The sequence below is a fragment of the Anguilla rostrata genome, chromosome 8 (genome assembly GCF_018555375.3).
Source record: "Anguilla rostrata isolate EN2019 chromosome 8, ASM1855537v3, whole genome shotgun sequence".
In the NCBI taxonomy this organism is placed as follows: Eukaryota; Metazoa; Chordata; class Actinopteri; order Anguilliformes; family Anguillidae; genus Anguilla; species Anguilla rostrata.
The window spans coordinates 5,096,373-5,112,256 of record NC_057940.1 but is presented as its reverse complement, the minus strand read 5'-3'; the positions used below and the strand labels follow the sequence as shown (position 1 = coordinate 5,112,256).

Genomic DNA, 15,884 nt, shown 5'->3' with positions numbered 1-15,884 from the left:
ATGCGCTGGTCTGCTTTCTAGTGAGAAATGACGGTAAAGGTGAGTCTACCTGTTCCACACCTGCAGGTTCTCCATCTCTCCTTAGACAGAAGCTCCACTCCTGCCCAACGATTCCCTCTCTGTACTGCTTGTCCAAATTACTCTCTGTAAATAATCGATTTATATGAGAAATTTATAAAATTACAACAATCACATGTATTCTATGTCTTTAATGGACCATGTTTGGAGAGAATTATTTACTCTCAGTGTTCCCATCCCTTTGCATTCATCAGGTTATGGTTTTATGTTTCACTTCTTAGAACTTGTTATGGATGTAGTCTGTATTTACAACTTGTACTTTGATTCTTGGTTGCCATGGTAAACTTGCATTAGTGCTGTAGTGATGTCGCATCTTTACTCGTTGGTCTGGCAACGTTGTTTGCCAGGTCTGGATTGCTTATATGAATCAAGTGAATGCAATTCTGTTTCAACGATATTGTGAGAGGTTCGGGATAAGAGAGCCCGCTAAATGACAGTAATGTGACATTTTTACCTTAATTTTAAATGCTAAATTTTAAGTAAGTCCGCCTTCATATGAAACATCCACGTTGTACCCAATATATTATCCCCAAATTACATGAAAGAACCCACAACATGTTTTCTCCAATATTTCAAAGGCAAGCACATTCACAGTTATCATGACTAAATCCTCATATTCACCGAAAACTTGAACTCCAACAGATCGAGTGTTGACAGGGCTCTCACGCGCTGATTTTATTTCCTCTTTCTGTCCACGCGCCGACCTCAGCTCATGCTGCAACAACTGTAGTTTCTTTTTCAGCGCCTCATTCTCGTTTAAACTCCTAGATATTTTAAAACACAAAACTGAGGAACTGTCGTCAAAAAGTTTAGTAATTTCTTCTATCGCTGACTTTGTCATGATTTCCATAATGGTGGTAATCTGTCTTTGAAAATGAGCATAATTCGTCATTTTGCCAAACGATTTTACTTCACCACTTCAGTGTCTTAATAAAACAGCAATTATGTTTATGTTACTACCTAGATGAAGAATGTAACTACCAATCAGTGCCCGTGGCTGGCTTTGCTATGCGAGACGCTAGAAGCTTGGCTTTAGGAATCTAGTTTAAGATAAAATTGTTTGTGGTGAAGACCATGTTTCCGCAAGTTGATGACGTAATAATTTACCGTAAATACTCAGTAAAAATTGCAAAAATATTTGAAAGAAAACATTGTTCACTGCGGCGTGCGCACTATTTGTGTTAATGCATTTAATTGTGCAATCCAATGCGAGTCAAAGCTACAGCATAGTGACAGGGTTGCAAGTATGACAGGGTTACGGTGGATTCCGCCTTTGGTGCCTTGTTTCTTCTGGATGAGGTGGTGCAGATTTTCGGCTAAAAAAAAAAGAAGCCAAAACTACACTTCTAATTAAAACGGTTTCATTTTATTAAAGCCATATGAAAGACAACATTGATGCTTGATGTGTTATCATGTGTCTTCGTGAATTTTGTCAGCACAGTTTTTTATAACTCAAACTGTAACACAAAGCTAATACAAAGCTTATTAATGCCTATCATTCTAATCAAAGCGGTTAGTTTCACCAGTGAAATCTGTTCAGTTTAAAAGGTCTATGACTTTTTAAAAAGTAGTCGGACGCTAGATACAGCTGTATAGTTTCACTCTTGTGTGAATCCTCTGGTGCACAACAAGATTACACTGGCGAGCAAAACTCTTCCCACAGTACGTGCAGTGATACGGTTTCTCTCCTGTATGAATTCTGTGGTGTGCTCTAAGATCAGGTCCACGAGCAAACCTCTTTCCACACAGTGTGCAACCGAATGGTTTATTCCCACTGTGAACCCGCTCATGTTGTACAAGATTACCTTTGTGACTGAAACGCTTCCCACACTGTGCACAACTGTATGGTTTCTCCCCTGTGTGAATTCGGTGATGTGAGATGAGATGACTACAGCAATTAAAACTCTTCCCACAATATATGCAAATGAACGGTTTCTTTCCAAAGTCAGGTTGTCCATGAGTCGCATCCTTCCTCCCAGCACTGAAAGCACTGGTACTCAGAGTAGAGCCGGTCTCATACTGAGAGCCTGAGTGTGGCTGGGCTGGGCTCTCGCTGCCTCTCATGTGTTTTACTGAGGGTCCATGTTGCTGCTGCTGGGGCAGTAATGTCTGATTCTCTCTCTCCACTGTGTGCACAAGTCTCTCTCTGTACTGACCCTGCTGTGTGTGAATGGCCTCTGATCGGAGCTCCTCACTGCAAACAGGCGGCTTCTCACTCATCTTATCAAACTCCTCAACATACGAATCCCCAAAAGAGGACAGTGTGTTTCCAGAAACTTCCATGGTGGCAGGAGTCTGTTGGAGCTGTGTGTGAATTGACAAATTCTCTGAGCACTGTTCAGTAGCAATAAAACAAACTGGATCATCAGGCTCTATGTCACTGTCCCCTTGTGCTAAGGAAGTCCACAGCTGACTGTCTCTCTCATACATTACACACTCAGAGCCCAGATTGTTGAGTCTTCCTGCACTGTGTTCACATCCTGTCTGATTGAGTCTCTGGGCTACATGCTGTTCCTCTTGCTCTGCCTTCACCACAAACTCCAGTCCACTGAGCTCCTCATCACCGTGTTCACACCTGTGCTGCTCACTCAGCTCCTCTGGGTCTCCTGCAGGTGTGGGCTCTGTGTCCAGTTTCTTCCCATCTTCTACAGGTGTGGCCTGTGTTACCTGTTCCTCTGTTGCAAGTGTGGGCTGTGTTACCTGTTCCTTTGCTGCTGGTTTGTGATCTCTGTAACACAAGTCCTCTTCCAGTCTCTCCTCCTTGATAAGAACTGGCTCAGGTCTGACCTTCTCCATGCTTGCTGACTGTAGCAGAGGAGCCAAGAGATTAGTCTGAACAAACCACAGCAGCTGGTGAAAACTGAATGGCTATTAAATAAAATAACACTTAGCAGTATCAAATAAAGCTGAGAATATTATGTAATGCATGCATTATGGTATTTGTACACCCCTTCACAAATGCTAATTCTTATACCACATTATCATCTGTAAAATAAAATGCAATCTACAGGACAGCCTCTGAAAATTAAAACTTAATGTAAATAGTAATAACATGGACAGTATGATATCTGATGTGCTGGCCTGGTTCCCAGTGAGAAAGGCCTGTAAATGTGAGCCTACCTGTTCCACACCTGCAGGTTCTCCATCTCTCCTCAGACTGAAGTTCCCCTCCAGCCCAAAGATTCTCCCTCTGCGTGGCTCTTCCACACTATTCTCTGTAAATAATTTATTAATATGAGAAATACAATGAGCACATGTATTATATGACTTCAACAGAACAAGTTAGTGGGGAATTATTCAGACAGATTTAGTGCACCCCTCACATCCCCACCCCAAAGCAGCCCCTCCTTTTGTATTAATTTAGGTTATGCTTTTATGTTTCTCTTCTTGTCATGGCTGTAGTCCGCATTCACAACTGGTACGCTGATTCTTGGTTACCATGGTTAACTTGCACTAGTGCTGTACAGTGCTGTTGCAGCTTTACAAGCTGGTCTGGGAATGTTGTTGGCCAGGTCTGGCACTATTGTTTTTAGTAATCAAGTGAATGCATTTCTGTTTCTCTAATCTTGTTAAGGGTTCGGGGTTAGAGCGCTCTCTAAATTACTGAAATGTGACATTTGTCTTTCATTTTAAATGTTAATTGTTAAGGAAGAGCGAATTCAGATTAAACATTCTCGTTGTACCCAATATATTTTCCCCAAATTACATTAAATGAACCACATCATGCTTTCTCCACGTCAATATTTCAAAAGCAAATACGATTATCATTACATAACAATAAATCCTAATATTCACCGAGAACTTGAACTCCAACAGATCGAGTGTTGACAGGACCCTCAGGCGCTCCTGCTATTCCCTCTTTCTGCCTTCGCGCCGTCCTCAGCTCATGCTGCATCGACTGTAGTTTCCTTTTCAGCGCTCGATTCTCGTGTAAACTCCTAGATATTTTCAAACACAAAACTGAGGAACTGTCGTCAAAAAGTTTGATGATTTCTGCTATCGCTGACTTTGTCATGATTTCCATAATGGTGGTTATCTGTGTTTGAAAATGAGCATAATTCGTCATTTTACCAAAAGATTTTACTTCACCACTTCAATGCTTTAATAAAACAGCATTTATTTATTTTTTTGTAGCGACCTAGAAGAAGAATGTAACTATCAATTAGGAGCTGTCACTGGCTTTGCTAGGCGAAACGCTAGCTTAGCTGTAGGTGAAGCTAATACGGTCTTCTTCTTCGTCTTCTTCTACTTGGGGGTTCATGGCAGTTGGCAAGCAACATTGAGGACAATTACCGCCACCGACTGGATAGGAGTGTGGATCGGGACGCTATCAGTCTTTCTCAAAAAACAAACAAACGAACAACAAAAAATGATATCCTGTTTATTAACCCTTTGTTTCTTACATACGGAAATATAAAAGAATAACATTTGTGCCCTGAATTCCTTTGCGACAGTTATCTCTTAAAACATAACCGTCGTATTGCTCAGGTTCATCAACATTTCCTTCTGTAAATTATAATTAGGGCAAAATGATGTAACACGCTCAATAGTCTCTTCTTGAAGGCGGTAATCGCAAGTCGTGCAATTGTGTCCATTCATTAGATGATGTGCACAGTGTACTCCCGTATGTCCAAATCTCATCCTGGATATATGATCATCTCCTCTCTTCTACACCCTCCTGCCTACCTCTTTTTGCCATACCTTAGTTCAGTTTAAATCAAACTCCTCATTTCTGCCTGACTGATATTTAAATTTAAATGTATATTAGCTTGAACTGTCTGTGGCAAAGACCATATTTCCACAGGTTGATGACGTAATAATGAACCGCAAATATTCAGTGAAAAATTGCAAATCAATTTGATAGAACCCATGGCGTACTGCGGCGTGCGTACCATTTGTGTTAATCATTTAATTGGGCAATTCAATGTAAGCCAAAACTACAGTATAGCAACAGGGTTGTAAATATGACAGGATTACGGTGGATTCCGCCTTTGGTGCGTTGTTTCTTTTGGATAGGAGTGTGCAGATGTTAGGCTAAAATAAAAAAGAAGCCAAAACTACACTTTCAATTAAAACGGTTTCATTTTATTAAAGCCATCTAAAGGGTAACAATGATACTTGGATGTCTTCAAGAATTTTGTAAGCACATTTCCTTTCTAACAAACTTTACCACAAAGAGCTAATACCAAATTGTTCATGAACACCATTTCAGTCAAAAGGATTTATTTCAAAAGTGAAATCGGATGAGTTCAACTGGTCTTTAAATTTAAAGATGCAGTCTGAGGCTAGATACAGCTGTACGGTTTCACTCTTGAGTGAATCCTCTGGTGAACAACAAGACTGCACTGGCGAGCAAAACTCTTCCCACACTGGGTGCAGTGATACGGTCTCTCTCCAGTATGACTTCTGTGGTGTGCTCTGAGATCAGGACCCCGAGCAAATCTCTTTCCACACAGCGTGCAACCGAATGGTTTAAATCCGCTGTGAATCCTCTCATGTTGTACAAGATTGCTTTTGCGATTAAAACACCTTCCGCACTGTGTACAGCTGAACGGTTTCTCCCCGGTGTGAATTCGGTGATGTGAGATGAGACGACTACAGCAATCAAAACTCTTTCCGCAATATATGCAAATGAATGGTTTCTTTCTAAAAGCAGCTCGTCCATCAGTCTTGCCCTTCTTCCCAGCACTAAAAGCACTGGTACTCAGAGTAGAGCCGGTCTCATACTGAGAGCCTGAGTGTAGCTGGGCTGGGGTCTCGCTGCCTCTCATGTGTTTTACTGAGGGTCCATGTCGCTGCTGCTGGGGCAGTAATGTCTGATTCTCTCTCTCCACTGTGTGCACAAGTCTCTCTCTGTACTGACCCTGCTGTGTGTGAATGGCCTCTGATCTGAGCTTCTCACTGTAAACAGATGGCTTTGCACGCATCTTATCCAACTCCTCAACACGTGAAGGCCCAAAAGAGGATAGTGTGTTTCCAGAGACTTCCATGATGGCAGGAGCATGTTGTAGTTGTCTGTAAATTGGCCGATTCTGTGAGAACTTTTCTGTAGCCTTAGAACAAACTGGATCATCAGTCTCTAGGTCACTGTCCTCTTGTGTAAAGGAAGTCCACAGCTGACTGTCTCTCTCATACATTACATACTCAGAGCCCAGATTGTTGAGTCTTCCTGCACTGTGTTCACACCCTGTCTGATTGAGTCTCTGGACTACATGCTCTTCCTCTTGCTCTGCCTTCACCACAAACTCCAGTCCACTGAGCTCCTCATCACCGTGTTCACACCTGTGCTGCTCACTCAGCTCCTCTGGGTCTCCTGCAGGTGTGAGCTCTGTGTCCAGTTTCTTCCCATCTTCTACAGGTGTGGGCTGTGTTACCTGTTCCTCTGTTGCAGGTGTGGGCTGTGTTACCTGTTCCTTTGTTGCTGGTTTGTGATCTCTGTAACACAAGTCCTCTTCCAGTCTCTCCTCCTTGATAAGAACTGGTTCAGGTCTGACCTTCTCCATGTTTGCAGACTGTAACAGAAGAGCCAAGAGATTACTCTGAATACACCCCGGCAGCTGGTGAAAGCTGAATGCCTATTAAATAAAATGACATTTATCAGTATTTATATTACTTAGGTGCGCAGACTAAGAAAACAGAGCAGGACAGAAAAAAAACGAACCTAATACTGCACAACATGCTGAGCTTTAGTTTAGTATAACATAATGCATGCATTACATAATATTATCAGCAATGCATGCATTATGTTATTTGTACACCAATTCACAAATGCTTATTCTTCCACCACATTGCTGATGTCGCACATTATCGTCCGTACAATAAAATAAAATCTACAGAACCTCTAAAAATTAAAACTTAATGTGAATAGTAATAGTTTGCACAGTGATTTCCAATGCACTGGCTGATGTAGCACATTATCAACTGTAAAATACAATAAAATGTACAGAACAATGTCTAGAAACTTAAAACTTAATGTGAATAGTAATAGTTTGCACAGTGTGATTTCCAATGCACTGGCCTGGTTCCTAGTGAGAAATTACTGTAAAGGTGTGTCTACCTGTTCCACACCTGCAGGTTCTCCATCTCTCCTCAGACTGAAGCTCCGCTCCTGCCCAAAGATTCTCTCTCTGCCTGGCTCTTCCACTATTCTCTCTGTAAAGAATTGTATTATTAGAAAAATTAAAAAATAACAATAATCACATGTACTGTATGTCTTTAATGATATCATGCTAATAGGGAATTATTCAGTCACAGTGCTCCCCCCCTAGCCTTACCCCAATGGACCCACTCTGTATTCATTTAAGTTATGGTTTCATACTTCTCTCCTTAGAACTTGTTATGGACGAAGGATCTACTTATAACTGGTACTCTGATTCTCGGCTACCATGGTTAACACTAGTGCTAGTGATGCTGCAGCTTTCTTCGCTGGTCAGAGAATGTTGTTGGCCACGTCTGGATTGTTTATATTAATCGAGCGAATGCATTTCTGTTTATTCAATATTGTTAGGGGTTCTGGATAAGAGACCTCGCTAAATGCCTGTACGTGACATTTGTGGTTCATTTTAAATGCAAAATTTTAAGGAAGATCGGCTTAAGATGAAACAGCCCTATAGTACACGATACATTTTCCCAAATTACTTGAAGGAAAGAAACCACATGTTTTCTGCGTGGCAATATTTTAAAAGCAAATACATTCACAAACACCATTTCATCACAACAAATCCTCATATTTACCGGAAACTTGAACTCCAACAGATCGAGAGTTGACAGGACTCTCACGCGCTCCTGCTATTCCCTCGTTCCGTTTTCGCGCCGTGCTCAGCTCATGCTGCAACAACTGTAGTTTCCTTTTCAGCGCTTGATTCTCATGTAAACTCCTAGATATTTTCAAACACAAAATTGAGGAACTGTCGTCAAAAAGTCTGGTAATTTCTGCTATCGCTGACTTTGTCATGATTTCCATAATGGAGGTTATCTGTGTTTGAAAATGAGCATAATTCGTCATTTTATCAAGCGATTTTACTTCACCACTTCAATGCCTTAATAAAACAGCAATTATGTTTGTGTAGCTACTTAGATGAAGAATGTAACTACAAATCAGGGCCCGTGGCCGGCTTTGCTAGGCGAGAGGCTAGAAGCTTAGCTTCAGGTGTCCATGTGCAGCCATAGGGTGAAGCTGAAACTGCCCGTACTGAAGACCATGTTTCCGCAGGTTGATGACGTAATTTACCGTAAATACTCAGTAAAAACCGCAATTAAAATTGACAGAGCTCATTGTTACCGCGGCGAGCGTACCATTTGTGTTCATGCATCTAATTCATATCAAATTAACCGAAGATGCCAATAACAATGACTGCTGGATACGAATAAACACAGACATTAATATGTGGCCTAGTGAAAAGTTTTCCAAGAAATCTTTTTTTAAATTACCGGTAATCTTTCAGGCCATGACATAGTTTCCAGGAAAAAATCAGCAGAACCATTCAGCTGTTGCTCTACATTGGCCAGTCTGTACCTTGGATCATTCTGGTAGTAAAATGCATCGTTTGTCTTTGTGTAGGACAAGCAGGCTTGTGACTAGTAGTAAGCTACAATACCTCCAAAATCTGCGGTTGCTGGATCATATATAGCAAACCCACTTAGAATATTTTATTGTACAATCCAATGTGAGCCAAAGCTACAGTATAGCAACAGGGGTGCAAATATGACAGGGTTACAGTGGATTCTGCCTTTTGTGCCCTGTTTCTTCTGGATGAGGGTGTGCAGATTTTAAACTCAAATACAAAAAAGGCGACAAACTGCACGTTTAATTAAAACGGTTTCATTTTATTAAGGCCATCTGAAGGGCAACACTGATACTGGGATGTACTATCATGTCTCTTCATGAATTTTGTAAGCACAGTTTCTTTCTAACAAACTTCAGCACAAAGAGCTCACACAAAATTGCTAATGAACACCATTTCAGTCAAAAGGATTTATTTCAACAGTGAAATCTGATTAGATCAACGGAGGTCTTTAAATTTAAAGAAGCAGTCTGACACTAGACACAGCTGTACAGTTTCACTCTCGTGTGAATCCTCCGGTGCACAACAAGATTGCACTGGCGAGCAAAACTCTTCCCACAGTAGGTGCAGTGATACGGTCTCTCTCCTGTATGACTCCTGTGGTGTGCTCTTAGGTCGGGCCCCCAAGCAAATCTCTTTCCACAGAGTGTGCAACCAAATGGTTTATTCCCGCTGTGAATCCTCTCATGTCGCACAAGATTGCTTTTGCGATTGAAACACCTCCCGCAATGTGCACAGCTGAACGGTTTCTCCCCGGTGTGAATTCGGTGATGCGAGATGAGACGACTACAGCAATCAAAACTCTTCCCACAGTATATGCAAACGAACGGTTTCCTTCCACATTCAGCTTGTCCATCAGCCTCCCCAACATTCCCAGCACTGAAAGCACTGGTACTCAGAGTAGAGTCGGTCTCATACTGACAGCCTGAGTGTGGCTGGGCTGGGCTCTCGCTGCCTCTCATGTGTGTTACTGAGGGTCCATGTTGCTGCTGCTGCTGGGGAAGCAATGTCTGATTCTCTCTCTCCACTGTGTGCACAAGTCTCTCTCTGTACTGACCCTGCTGTGTGTGAATGGCCTCTGATCTCAGCTCCTCACTGCAAACAGATGGCTTCTCACTCATCTTATCAAACTCCTCAACATATGAAGCCCCAAAAGAGGACAGTGTGCTTCCAGGGACGTCCATGATGGTATGAGTATGTTGGAGCTGTGTGTGAATTGACTGACTCTGTGAGCACTGTTCTGTAGGTTTAGAACAAACGGGATCATCAATCTCTATGTCATTGTCCTCTTGTGTAAAGGAAGTCCACAGCTGACTGTCTCTCTCATACATTACACACTCAGAGCCCAGATTGTTGAGTCTTCCTGCACTGTGTTCACATCCTGTCTGATTGAGTCTCTGGGCTACATGCTCTTCCTCTTGCTCTGCCTTCACCACAAACTCCAGTCCACTGAGCTCCTCATCACTGTGTTCACACCTGTGCTGCTCACTCAGCTCCTCTGGGTCTCCTGCAGGTGTGGGCTCTGTGTCCAGTTTCTTCCCATCTTCTACAGGTGTGGGCTGTGTTACCTGTTCCTCTGTTGCAAGTGTGGGCTGTGTTACCTGTTCCTCTGCTGCAGGTTTGTGATCTCTGTAACACAAGTCCTCTTCCAGTCTCTCCTCCTTGATAAGAACTGGTTCAGGTCTGACCTTCTCCATGCTTGCAGACTGTAGCAGAAGAGCCAAGAGATTATTCTGAACAAACCACGGAGGCTGGTGAAAACTGAATGGCTATTAAATAAAATAACACTTAGCAGTATCAAATAAAGCTGAGAATATTATGTAGTGCATGCATTATGGTATTTGTACACCACTTCACAAATGCTAATTCTTACACCACATTGCTGATGTAGCACATTATTAACTGTAAAATACAATAAAATGTACAGAACAGTAGCTAGAAACTTAAAACTTAATGGAAATAGTAACAATTAGCACAGTATGATTTCTCATGTGCTGGCCTGGTTCCTAGTGAGAAATGACTATACAGGTGAGTCTACCTGTTTTGCACCTGCAGGTTCTCCATCTCTCCTCAGACTGAAGCTCCCCTCCTGCCCAAAGCCTCTCTCTCTGTACGGCTCTTCCACACTATTCTCTGTAAAGAAATGATTTATATGAAAAAATTTTAAATGACAATAATCACGTGTTATATGTATTTAATGGATTAAGTCAGTGGGGGATTATTCACAGAGTCTGGGTGCTCCCCACTCACCCCCACCCCAAAGCACCCCCTCCCTTTGTATTCATTTAGATTATGGTTTCATGCTTCTCTTCTTAGAACTTGTTATGGATGTAGTCCGTATTTACAACTGGTACTCCAATTCTTGGTTACCATGTTTAACTTGCTCTCGTGCTGTAGTGATGTCGCATCTTTACTCGCTGGTCTGGGAATGTTGTTGGCCACGTCTGGATTGTTTATATTAATCGAGCGAATGCATTTCTGTTTCTCCAATATTTCTCAGGGTTCCGCATAAGAGAACCCTCGAAATAACTGTAATGTGACATTTGTCGTTAATTTTAAATGCTACATTTTAAGGAAGAGCGACTTAATATGAAACAACCCCGTAGTACACAATATATTTTCCCAAATTACTTGAAGGAAAGAAACCACATCATGGTTGCTGCGTACCAATATTTTAAAAGCACATACATTCACAAATATCATTTCATAACAATAAATCCTAATATTCACCGATAACTTGAACTCCAACCGATCGAGTGTTGACAGGTCTCTCACGCGCTCCTGTTCCCTTTTTCTGTCCTCGCGCCGTCCTCAGCTCATGCTGCAACAACTGTAATTTCTTTTTCAGCGCTTGATTCTCGTGCAAACTCCTAAATATTTTTGTACACAAAACTGAGGAACTGTCGTCAAAAAGTTTGGTAATTTCTGATATCGCTGACTTTGTCATGATTTCCATAATAGTGGTTATCTGTGTGTGAAAATGAGCATAATTCGTCATTTTACCCAACGATTTTACTTCACCACTTCAATGTCTTAATAAAACAGCTATTTTTTGTAGCTACCCAGATGAAGAATGTAACTATCAATCAGAATCCGTGGCTGGCTTTCCTACGCGATACGCTTGAAGCTTTTCTTTATGTGTCTAGGTTAAGCCAAAATTGCCTATGTCGAAGACAACGGGTCAAGACCGTATTTCCGCAGGTTGATGACGTAATTAGTTACCGTAAATACTCAGTAAAACTTGCTAATAAATTTAATAGAGCCCATGACGAGCGAGCTTACCATTTCTGTTAACGCATTTAATTCATATCAAACGAACAAAAGATGCCAAAAATAGTGACTGATGCGTATGAGTAAATATAGACATTATTATGTGGCCGACTGAAAAGTTTTCCAGGAATTTTTTAAAAAATTCCAAGTGATCAGCAGGACAAGCAGACTTGTAACCAGTAGCAAGCTACAATACCTCCAAGGTTTCTCCAAAAGCTGTGGTTGCTGGATCAAATGTAACCAATTTGGAACATTTTATTGCATAATCCAATACGAGTCAAAACTACAGTATAGCAACAGGGTTGCAAGTATGACAAGGTTACGGTGAATTCGGTATTTAGTGCCGCGTTTCTTCTGGATGCGGGTGTGCAGATGCTCAACTCAAATAAACAAGCGCGAATCCGCAATAGCTGCGACCGCACACGCGCATGAATCCATGTGTGCATGCACCCATGCACACTCTCACACAAACACGTGACCACGTGATCCAGTCGGGAGTTATACGCCTTTTTGTGATAGGCCACGCCCATCGCCACACCCCCTCTTGGTCAATCGGCCTGAAAGTTACTCAGCTCTACCTTCGGTCATGACCAACGGCCATGCCAAATTTCAGCCTCCTGGGGCGAAAACTGTGGCCACTGTGGGGTGGGACACTTTTGTGGACCAACCGACCGACCGACCGACAGACAGAGCTATAGAGCTGCGGTCGCAGCTAATAATGAAAAGGAGCCACAGCTACATGTTTAATTAAAACATTATCATTTTATTAAAGCCATCTGAAGGGCAACACTGATACTTAGGATGTCTTCACGAATTGTGTAAGCACATTTTCTTCATAACAAACTTCAGCACAAAGAGCTAACACAAAATTGCTAATGAACACCATTTCAGTCGAAACGATTTACTTCAACAGTGAAATCAGACGAGTTCAAAGGCGAGTCTTTAAATTTAAAGGTGCAGTTCGACACTAGACACAGCTGTACGGTTTCACTCCTGCGTGAATCCTCTGGTGCACGACGAGATTACGCTGCTGAGTGAAACTCTTCCCACACTGGGTGCAGCGGTGTGGTCTCTCTCCTGTATGACTCCTCTCGTGTGCCCTGAGGTTAGCCCCCCGGGCAAATCTCTTCCCGCACTGCGCGCAGCCAAATGGCTTGTATCCGCTGTGAACCCTCTCGTGCTTCACAAGATTGCCTTTGAGGCTGAAGCACTTCCCGCACTGCGTACAGCTGTACGGTTTCTCCCCCGTGTGAATGCGGTGATGCGAGATGAGATGACTGCAGCGATCAAAACTCTTCCCACAGTATACGCAAATGTACGGTTTCTTTCCAAAGTCAGCTCGTCCATCAGTCTTCCCCTTCTTCCCAGCACTGAAAGCACTGGTACTCAGAGTAGAGCCGGTCTCATACTGAGAGCCTGAGTGTGGCTGGGCTGGGCTCTCGCTGCCTCTCATGTGTTTTACTGAGGGTCCATGTTGCTGCTGCTGGGGCAGTAATGTCTGATTCTCTCTCTCCACTGTGTGCACAAGTCTCTCTCTGTACTGACCCTGCTGTGTGTGAATGGCCTCTGATCTGAGCTCCTCACTGCAAACAGACGGCTTCTCACGCATCTTATCAAACTCCTCAACATATGAAGGCCCAAAAGAGGACAGTGTGTTTCCAGAGACTTCTATGGTGGCAGGAGCATGTTGTATCTGTGTGTGAATTGACAGATTCTGTGAGAACTTTTCTGTAGCATTAGAACAAACTGGATCATCAGTCTCTAAGTCACTGTCCTCTTGTGTAAAGGAAGTCCACAGCTGACTGTCTCTCTCATACATTACATACTCAGAGTCCAGATTGTTGAGTCTTCCTGCACTGTGTTCACATCCTGTCTGATTGAGTCTCTGGGCTACATGCTCTTCCTCTTGCTCTGCCTTCACCACAAACTCCAGTTCACTGAGCTCCTCATCACCGTGTTCACACCTGTGCTGCTCACTCAGCTCCTCTGGGTCTCCTGCAGGTGTGGGCTCCAGGTCCAGTTTCTTCCCATCTTCTACAGGTGTGGGCTGTGTTACCTGTTCCTCTCCTCCAGGTGTGGGCTGTGGGTCTATGTAACACAAGTCCTCTTCCAGTCTCTCCTCCTTGATAAGAACTGGTTCAGGCCTGAACTGCTCCATGTTTGCAGACTGAAACAGAGAAGCTTACTTTGAATGTTGCACAGATCTGGGTCTGACACTGCACAGCACAGCCCCCCAACCCCTCTCTCTTAATCTTTAATTAAAGATGTTTATGAATTCAAAGTTCTCTCTCTTTCTCTCTCACACACCCACCTGGTTCCTCATGATCCTGGATTGCACAGGTGTGTCTACCTGTGCCACACCAGCAGGTTCTCTTTCACTCTGCAGACTGAAGCTCCACTCCTGCTGAAAGACTCTCTCTGCTGAGGTAGAACATTCAGGGAGAAGAAGGAGAAACTGCTTTAATTATTATTTAAAAAAAATAAGTTAGACTTTAGTTAACAACTTTTACACAATGGGGATTAGCAAATTAGTTTCATCCTACTTAATAAAATAAATTTTTAATGAAAATACATTTCAGAATGCAAACCTGAATTGGACAGAAATATGACTACTTTTTGAGGGTGCTCTCAGAAATGAATTCCACAGTGGCCGTGGAGGGGGGGGGGGGGGGGTCCTCACTCCTATATGATGCTGCCCTGCTTACACATGCACACTAAAACATCAGGAGCACGTCACCGTTAAAAAACTATCCCAAGCGTGTATCCGGCATGTTTACGTCATGCACACAAAGCCAGATACATCTTGTCCAATTTAAACATGTTAAATATTCAATATATTTTTAATGGTTTTGTTTTTTCGCTAGGAAAAATCTACGTAAGCAAGCAAACACGATCGTCAATCGAACGGCTGTCGCTCGCTCTTATTACCTCTTTTAGTTAATCGCAATTCATCCAAAATCGGAACAATAACAGGCTGCGGGTGTCCTCGTGATTCTGCGGTCCTCTGCGTCGCCCGCAGCTCGCGCTCGAGTGACTGTACTTTTCTCTTCAGAGTTTCAATCTCCCGTTGATTCTGAGACATTTCCAGACGTAAAACTGTTGTCCCATCGTCAACAAGTTTATTAATTTCTGCCACCGCTGTCTGGGCTAATATCTCCAGGATTGGAGATAACTGTGCCTGGAACGCAACACAGCTAGACCTTCTGGTATACGACATTCCAGCGCCGCTTACCAAATATATATCATGTAAAGAAACTTATCGTGGAAAAGAAAAAGATTTCAGTCCAAATAAAGAAAGTGTTTGCGTGCGAATTAGCAGTATAGGCTATGCAAGCCGCAGCACCCTGTACTTAAGTGTTTGTTTCCGGACTACTATGAAGATATTACCGTAAACACCCTACAACAGTTGACTATGCTGGATGAGCTGTACATTTGAGCTTTTACATAGACAGAACCAAACGACGTAAAAGCGTCAAAGACATATGATGCTTGGACACTAAATACTGTACAGAGCTCAAAAACACTTAGTGCACGAAGTTGATACTTAGTTTTTCTCACAGACATAGAAATGATTATCAAAATAAACAACTTAAAAAAATTAATCAAGTTAAGCAGATGGATGGGTGAATAATTAATGAAATTTGCAAATGATTAAATTAGTAATTCCATTTATTAAAGCAGTTGACACATTTGCACATACAATATTGTGGCAGTTTTTTTCCTCCAAACTTTGACCTCTGCACAGAAGCTGTGATCTATTTCATATTATTATTTTATATGATATGTTATATGTACAAACATACATATATGTGAGAGATAGACGTCCAGGTCCCAGAGAAAGGGCTCCACTGAAAAACAGGCCACAATTGCGCTTGGTGCTGGATAGTGGCAGACAGTGATTTACTACGGCTAATCACAGGGTCTGCTGTATGTGACAGCAAAGAAAAGAAGATTAGTCCACAATATGGTAAT

The 15,884-nt window shown here is 42.4% G+C and overlaps 2 protein-coding genes across 13 annotated transcripts in view; both read right to left on the bottom strand.

The window, feature by feature from the left end:
- LOC135260633 (zinc finger protein 660-like) overlaps positions 1–8,289 on the bottom strand; it is a 44,156-nt gene extending 35,867 nt beyond the window's left edge. For 2 of the 11 annotated variants that reach the window (XR_010331688.1, XR_010331689.1), the window contains exons 1-6: positions 7,813–8,287; positions 7,136–7,230; positions 3,874–6,590; positions 3,199–3,293; positions 700–2,883; positions 50–144 (exon numbers count right to left, since the gene is read on the bottom strand). The gene's annotated coding sequence lies outside the window, so the exon portion shown is untranslated. Of the gene's footprint in view, positions 1–49; positions 145–699; positions 2,884–3,198; positions 3,294–3,873; positions 6,591–7,135; positions 7,231–7,812 lie in introns of those variants that run through there. The other 9 variants (XR_010331694.1, XR_010331693.1, XR_010331691.1 and 6 more) reach the window with 8 other exon arrangements.
- Positions 8,290–8,883: 594 nt separating this feature from the next.
- Positions 8,884–15,314, bottom strand: LOC135260636 (zinc finger and SCAN domain-containing protein 2-like). Of its 2 annotated transcripts, XM_064346042.1 has the most exons (4): positions 14,841–15,314; positions 14,224–14,333; positions 13,953–14,079; positions 8,884–10,260 (listed from the first exon to the last, which is right to left on the bottom strand). In XM_064346042.1, the coding sequence occupies exons 1-4, from the start codon at positions 15,127–15,129 to the stop codon at positions 9,119–9,121; spliced, it is 1,668 nt and encodes a 555-aa protein (XP_064202112.1). In that variant the 5' UTR covers positions 15,130–15,314; the 3' UTR covers positions 8,884–9,118. The 2 variants fall into 2 exon arrangements, with proteins under 2 accessions (XP_064202112.1, XP_064202113.1); XM_064346043.1 differs by lacking the exon at positions 8,884–10,260 and having other exon boundaries at positions 12,655–14,079; positions 14,841–15,306.
- Positions 15,315–15,884: the final 570 nt, after the last annotated feature.